General features: G+C 43.9%; 1 protein-coding gene across 1 annotated transcript in view; it reads left to right on the forward strand.

Annotated features, from left to right (window-relative positions):
* Nucleotides 1–7,985, forward strand: part of LOC149743987 (disintegrin and metalloproteinase domain-containing protein 19) — an 88,350-nt gene that overhangs the window by 76,068 nt on the left and 4,297 nt on the right. The window contains exon 22 of the mRNA XM_089905921.1: nt 7,657–7,809. Coding sequence (XP_089762047.1) covers nt 7,657–7,809 — 153 coding nt within the window. The remainder of the gene's footprint in view (nt 1–7,656; nt 7,810–7,985) is intronic.

Consider the following 7,985-nt stretch of genomic DNA (forward strand, 5'->3'; position numbering starts at 1 on the left):
TAGCAGAGCCGAGAGCATCAGTTTTGGTTCTCTGATGAGGCGAAGCTGCTACTATCCCACTTTTCTCATCTGGGGCAGCGGGGGGATAGAAAATTCCATGCAGAAAGGGAAAGGAAAGACTGACAGGGAGAGAAGAGGGAAGGAGAAAGGGAAAAGAGCAAGAGGAGTAGAGGAGGGACGAGGAGACGGAGGGTGCGTTAGTCTCCTTGGGCGGCCAAAACAGCACAGACCGGGTGGTGTAAACAACAGGAAGTTATCCTCTGATGGTTCTGGAGGCTGGAAGTCCAGTAGGCTTGGTTTCTTCTGAGGCCTGTCTGCTTGGCTTGCAGATGACTGCATTCTGCCGTGTCCTCATATGGTCCTTCCTTTGTGTACGTGCACCCTGATGTCTCTCTGTGTCTACATTTCCTCTTATAAGGACGCCAGTCAGACCGGATTAGGGCCCACTCTAACGGCCTCATTTCAACATAGTCACCTCTTTAAAGGCCCTGTCTCCAAATACAGTCACATTCTGAGGTACTGGGGGTTAGAGCGGAAACGTATGAATTTTGGCGGGGCACAGTTCGGCCCATAACAGAAGGAAAGAGGAGAGAAAGGGAGGAAGAGGGGAGAAAGCAGCCACGTGCAGACAGGGGTGTGGGAAGAACAGAGGTGTAGGAGGAGGGAGCAGTCCATTGAAACCACTGGTCCTAAAAAACCCACACTGGAGGCCTGTTCAGTGGAGATGGTGTCAGCCTCACCCCAAGGTGCCGAGCAGTAGGTTGGGGGAGGGGTCTCCAGGGGCAGTGGACTCCAGCTGGGGGGACGGGAAGCCTGGAGGCTCCATGTCCTGCCCTGACTCCCACTTTCCCTGGTGGCTGCTGGCAGGAATCCAGAGCTCAGAGGGCCACCTGGCCGGTGGAAGTTATCCCAAAACACATGCCAAGCACGGCTTCTGCTGGGCCCGGGCCCAGATGGGGGTTTCTCAAGGGCGGGGAGTGGGAGGCAGCTTCTCTGAGCAGGCGGCGGGGATTAAATCAGGGCGCCGCCCCCTTCCTCAGAACCATTCCAAGAAGAGAGTCTGCTGCCCTCATTTTCGGTGTTGGGTAGCTGTGTCTCATGGAGTTGAAGGGGCTACCCCGAGGTGGCGGTTTGTAAGTGGAGTAGCCAGGACTTGCACCCAGGGCTGACTCCAAACCCTTCACCACCCTGTGGGTCAGGTCCTGGCTTAGGCCCTGGAGTCCAGAGCTGAGATACCACTTGCCCTGGGGGAATTCACACTCCACCACCTCCTAGCTTGGTGACATGGACCACTCTGGAGAGGTGGAGGGTGAAGCTTCGTAACCTCTTCTATTCTGTCTACAAATGTGTATGAACTTCTACTCTGTACTAGGCAGTGGTTAGCAAAGCAGATGCCATCTCCGCCTCACAGAGCTCACAGCTTGCTGGGGACGAGACTGGTATACATGTAGTGACAGTAGTGGTAAGTGCTATGAAGGAGAGGTTCAGCATTCTTACAAAGAGAGTTATGGAGGACTTGACTTAGCCTGGGAAATCTGGGGAGGCTTCCGTGAGGAGGTGACATTTGAGCTGAGACCTGCGGGGTGAGCAGGCTGTGAGGGGTGGGAGAGGTTCTTGGACCAGGGACCTGATGGTAGGGAAGCTTTGTGATGGAGAGAGCCCACAGATGGAAGGAACTTCAAGGCCTCTTTGCCTGGGGCCCATGGAGCTATGATGAAAGGCTGGAGAGCCAGGGGAAGCCAGACTGTGCCACAGGCATGGACTAGGAATTTGGTCTGCATTTGATGGGAACAGGGCAGTGGTGGAGCATGGGTGACATCTACAGGGATTTCCATCTACAGGGAAATTTCCCTACAGATTTGCCATCTACAGGGATCTCACTTTGGGCTACATTTAGGCAAGAGGGAGGCACAGTGCCTGGGAGGGTGCCCAGAGATGCTTCTGAGACTATTAATCTTCCATTGTTTGACCAGGGTGAGGATTACATAGGTGTGTTCACTCTGATGATTCATCTGGTTGTATGACTCGTTTCTTTTTATGTATATTATACTTTAATTAAAAAATTAGTTTTTAAAGAATGAAAGGCTCACTGTAGCGGCATTGTGATCCGAGGGATGAGACTGGGTGCAGGGGTTACAAGTTTAAACAGCGTCCAGAGGAGAGGTGATGGTAGCTTGGAGCAGGGGGTGGTGACAGCAGTGATGGGGTGAAGCTGGTGAGGGATGTGTAGAAGAGACAGGGGAACAGTTGCTGATGAGGGTTGGGAGGGGATGACAACCCGCCCCCCCCAAACCCCCCCCCCCCCCACAACTGCCCAGTGTCTGGTTTGTGCAGCTTGACTGATGGAGGTGCCACCCGCTGAGGACAGGAGCAGTGGGCCAGAGCGGTTCAAGGACAGCTTCTGCCTCTAGAAAACAGTGCTGGGTGAGGCCCCTGGTAGAGCCGAGCTGGGTCAAAGCAGACGTGGCCAGTGGCATGACCCTGCTCTGGGAGGCCCAGTGTTGCCATGCTGATGATCACCCAGATCACCCGCCCTGCGTGTGCACTTGCACACACACAGATTGTTCGTTTGGCACAGAAAGCAGCAAAGGGAGCACAGCATTTCCCCACGGCATCCTGACATCTGCCCCCAGCTGTTGCTTCCCCCAGAAGGTCTCTGTCCTGGCCTCCAGCAGCCACTGATTTGACAGCTTTCTGGGCTGGAAGCGTGTGGGATCGCATTGTCCTTCTGGGAAGGGATGGCGCTGGACAACGGGGCGCTTTGGTCATGAGAATCTGCTGCTCTTTTTCATTTCTGCTGGCTGAGAAGCTGCTTTCAGAAGATCTCTGATTTACTCCCATTCTCTCCCCATGCTTGCCTTTGAGCCATTTTTATGCTTGCTAGTGACCTTCTCAGGAAGGGGAGCGATCCAGGACAGTAGGCACTGGAACTCTCACCTGTGGAATCAGCTGCTCTCTTGCACCCCACCAGCTTGGGGATCTGTGGGTGGTGGCATGAGATCCATTCTTTGCCCCTTAAAATTTTTTTTGGATCACAGAATAAATATAGTTATTTAAATTTTTTTGACAGGTGCAGAGTTTTATTATTTTTTCAGCTAGTACGTGTTGAGTGCTTACTGTATAGTAGGCACTGTTCTAAAGCTTGAGCTGTATCACTGAATCAAACAGAAAAGGACCCGTGCCCCTGTTTCTTATATAGTGGGGGATGGAGAGGCAGAAAATAAAAAATAAGTAAGTTGTATAGTATGGTGGAATGGGATAAGTGATATATACCAAAAAAGAAAAGTAGATTAGGATAAAGGGGTCTGGGAATGCTGACTGGGGGAGTGTTGCAATTTTTAAAAATTGAAGTATAGCTGGTTTACAGTGTTGTGTTAGATTCTGCTGTGTAGGAAAATGATTCAGATATAGATATAGATATATATTCTCTTTCACATTCTTTCTGTTATAGGTTATTACAAGATACTGAATGTAGTTCTCTGTGCTGTAGAGTAGGTCCTTGTTGTTTATCTCTTTTATATATAGTAGTGTGTATCTATTAATTCCAAGCTCCTAATTTATCCCTCCTGCCTCTTCCCCTTTGGTAACCCTAAGTTTGTTTTCTACGTCTGTGAGTCTGTTTCTGTTTTGTAAATAAGTTCATTTGTATCATTTTTTAGATTCCACACATATAAGTGGTATCATGTGATATTTGTCTTTCTCTGTCTGACTTACTTCACTTAGTGTGATAATCTCTAGGTCCATCCATGTTGCTGCAAATGGCACATTCGCTTGTATATATATACCACATTTTCTTTATCCATTCATCTATCGATGGACACTTAGGTTGCTTCCATGTCTTGGCTATTGTAAATAGTGCGACTATGAACATTGGGGTGCGTGTATCTTTTTGAATTAAGACATGACACCATAAAACTCTGGGTATATGCTCAGGAGTGGGATTGCTGGATCATACGGTAGCTCTATTTTTAGCTTTTTCAGGAACCTCCATACTGTTTTCCATAGTGGCTGCACCAATTTACATTCTCACCCACAGTATAGGAGGGTTCCCTTTTCTACACACCCTCTCCAGCATTTATTGTTTGCAGACTTTTTGAAGATGGCCATACTGACCGGTGTGAGATGATACTTCATTGTAGTTTTGATTTGCGTTTCTCTAATAATTAGCAATGTTGAGCATCTTTTCATGTGCTTTTTGGCTGTCTGTATGTCTTCTTTGCAGAAATGTCTATTTAGGTCTTCTGCCCATTTTTTTGATTGGGTTGTTTGTTTTTTGATATTGAGCTGTTTGTTTGTATATTTGGGGAATTAAGCCCTTGTCAGTCACATTATTTGCAGATATTTTCTCCCATTTCATAGGTGTCTTTTCATTTTGTTTATGGTTTCGTTTGCTGTGCAAAAGCTTGTAAGTTTGATTAGGCCCCATTTGTTTATTTTTGCTTTTATTTCTTTTGCCTTAGGAGACTAACCTAAGAAAACATTGCTATGATTTATGTCAAAGAATGTTTTGCCTATGTTCTCTTTTAGGAGTGTTATGGTGTCATGTCTTACATTTAAGACTTTAAGACATTTCGAGTTTATTTTTGTGTATGGCGTGAGAGAGTGTTCTAACTATTGATTTACATGTGGCTGTCCAGTTTTCCAACACCACTTGCTGAAGAGACTGTCTTTTCTCCATTGTATATTTTTGCCTCCTTTGTTGAGATTAATTGACCATAGGTATGTGGGTTTATTTCTGGGATCTCTATTCTGTTCCATTGATCCATATGTCTGCTTTTGTGCCAATAACACACTGTTTGATAACTGTAGCTTTGTAGTATTGTCTGAAGTCTGGGAGGGTTATGCCTCCAGCTTTGTTCTTTTTCCTCAGGATCGTTTGGCAACTCTGGGTCTTTTGTGGTTTCATATAAATTTTATGATTATTTGCCCTAGTTCTGTGAAAAAAGTCATGGGTAATTTGATAGGGGTTGCATTAAATCTGTAGATTGCTCTGGTTAGTATGGCCATTTTAACAATATTAATTCTTCCAATCCAAGAGCATCTTTCCATTTCTTTGAATTATCTTCAGTTTCCTTTGCCAATGTTTTTTATAATTCTCAGCATACCAGTCTTTCACTTCCTTCGTCAGATTTATTCCTAAGTATTTTTATTTTGGATACAATTTTTAAAGGGATTGTATTTTTACTTCTCTTTCTGATAATTTTATTATTAGTGTAAAGAAATGCAACAGATTTCTGTATGTTAATCTTGTATCCTGCTACCTTGCTGAATTCATTTATCAGTTTTAGTAGTTTTTTTTTTTTTTTTGGCTGTGCTGCACAGAATGTGGGATCTTAGTTACCTGACCAGGGATCAAACCCACACCCCCTGCATTGGAAGCACGGAGTCTTAACCACTGGACTGCCAGGGAAGTCCCAGTTATAGTAGTTTTTGTGTGAGTCTTTAGGGTTTTCTTTATATAGTATGTCATCTGCATATAATGTCAATTTTACCTCTTCCTTTCCAATTTCCTTTTATTTCTTTTTCTTGGCTGATTGCTTTGTCCAGGACTTCCAATACTATGTTGAATAGAAGTGATGAGAATGGGCATCCTTTTCTTGTTCCACATTTTAGCAGGAAGGCTTTCAGCTTTTCATTGTTGAGTATTATGTTGGCTGTGGGTTTGTCATAAATATCCTTTATTATGCTGAGATATGTTCCGTCTATACCCACTTTGGTGAGAGTTTTTATTATGAGTTGATGTTGAATTTTATCAAATGCTCTTTCTGCATCTGTCGAGATGATCATGTGAGTTTTGTCTTTTGTTGATGTGGTGTTTCCCATTGATTGAGTTGCATATGTTGAGCCATTCTTGTGACCCTAGGATGAATCCAGCTTGGTTGTGGTATATGGTCTTTTTTATACGTTGTTGGATTCAGTCTGCTAATATTTTGTTGAGGATTTTTGCATCTATATTCATCAAAGATATTGGTCTGTAGTTTTCTTTTTTGTTAGTGTCTTTGTCTGGTTTTAGTATCAGGGTGATGGTGGCTTCATAGCATGACTTAGGGAGTGTTCCCTCCACTTCAGTCTTTTGGAAGTGTTTGAGAAGGATTGGTGTAAGCTCTTCTTTGTATGTTTGGTAGAATTCCCCAGTGAAGCATCCTGGAAGCCACTCCCTTTGGTTTGCAGGGAGTTTTGTTTTGTTTTGTTTTTTTTAACAGATTCCACTTCACTTCTAGTGATCATTCTGTTCAAATTATCTGTTTCTTCTTGATTCAGTTACGGTGGGCTGTGTGTTTCTAGAAACTTGTCCATTTCTTCTGTGTTGTCCAATTCGTTGGCATGTAATGGTTCATAGTATTCTCTTATGATTTTTTGTATTTCTGCAGTGTTAGTAGTTATTTCTTGTCTTTCATTTCTTATTTTATTTGGGTCCTCTTTCTTCTTCTTGGTGAGCCTGACCAGAGGTTTGTCGATTTTATTTATCCTTTCAGAAAACCAGCTCTTGGTTTTATTGATTTTTTTTTCTATTTTTTAAAATCTCTATTTTATTTCCTCTCTGATCTTCTTTCTGCTGACTTTAGGTTTTGTTTGTTCTGCTTTTTCTAATTCTTTTAGGTGGTAGGTTAGGTTGTTTATTTGAGATTTTCCTTGTTTTTTGAGGAAGGCCTGTATTGCTATGAACTTCTCTCTCAGGCTGCTTTTGCTGCCTCCTGTCGATTGTGTATTGTTGTGTTTGGGGGTGTTATAATTTTAAATAAGGTCATCAGGGAAGGCCTTATTGAGAAGGGGGCAAAACATGAAGGTAATGTAAAAGCACAAAGGAAAGACTGTGCCACCCATAGACAAACAATACGGAAAATATGATTTCTTCTTTTTACAATTTTTATTTTTATTTGCACAAGTAATACACATATATGCTTTGTTAAAAAAACTGAATGTTCACTTGGACGACCCCTCTCCCTATGCACAGCCCACTCTGAACCTCTGACCTCTGTTATCAATTTGGTCTTCATCCTTCCTGACTTTCCTCTGTACCTCTGCATTTACATTGGTGGGGGGTAGTGGGGTGACTTATTTTCTCTAAACTATCCTTTATAGCTTGTACTGCAGCTTGCCATGACTCTTGACCATCTTTCCACCTCAGCACGTATCAACCTACTTCCTTCTTTTGAAATGCTGCTTTATATATCACTGTATAATTTTGGTAATTTGTCTGTTGATGGAAATTTTAGTTATTTATAGTTTATTTTAGCTGTCACAGACAGTGCTGCAAGGAACATCCTTGCAATTTCATTTTTGTGCACCTGTGCAAATAGTTCTCAGAGGGAATGAAATTATGTATTAGGTCAGAGAATGATCATTTCTAATCTTAATAGATACTGCTAAATTGCTCTCCAAAAAGGCTTTTTCCTGAGCATGTAAACATGTATGCACACAATTTCTTTTTAAATGGGACCATTCTTTTTATTTTTATTTATTTATTTATTTGCGGTTCGCAGGCCTCTCACTGTTGTGGCCTCTCCCGTTGCGGAGCACAGGCTCCGGAGGGACCGTTCTTTTTAAATAGTATATCCCTTTTCTCATCTGCTTTTGACCTGTAAAATATTGAGGACATTTTCTTTCGAACAGGCCCCTCTGGCCTTTCAGTGAGGCTTGTGGCTTTCTCCCCAGGATTTCTCCAGGCCTCGGCCGCCCCAGAAGGCACTCCCGGCTAACCCGGTGCCAGGCCGCAAGAGTCTCCCCAGGCCAGGTGGTGTCTCCATTCTGTGGCCCCCTGCCTCTAGACCTCAGCAGACCCGGCCCCTGGCTGTGCTTGCTCCAAAGGTGAGTCTTCAGAAACACTCGAGGTAGAAGCTGGGGCAGAGGGATCCAGGGGACAAAAATAAGAGTTGAGAAAACAGACCAGCTCATGCTTCTTGATGTAGTGCTGAACTTCCAGAACAAAAGCAAAGGACAGAAGCTTAGCATTTCTTGGTGCCTGCATGACTGTCCCTTAAATT

The sequence above is a fragment of the Delphinapterus leucas genome, unplaced genomic scaffold (genome assembly GCF_059928025.1).
Source record: "Delphinapterus leucas isolate spDelLeu-1000000601 "Yukka" unplaced genomic scaffold, BTC_Dleu_Yukka2 spDelLeu_asBTCV2_sq31, whole genome shotgun sequence".
Taxonomy (NCBI): domain Eukaryota; kingdom Metazoa; phylum Chordata; class Mammalia; order Artiodactyla; family Monodontidae; genus Delphinapterus; species Delphinapterus leucas.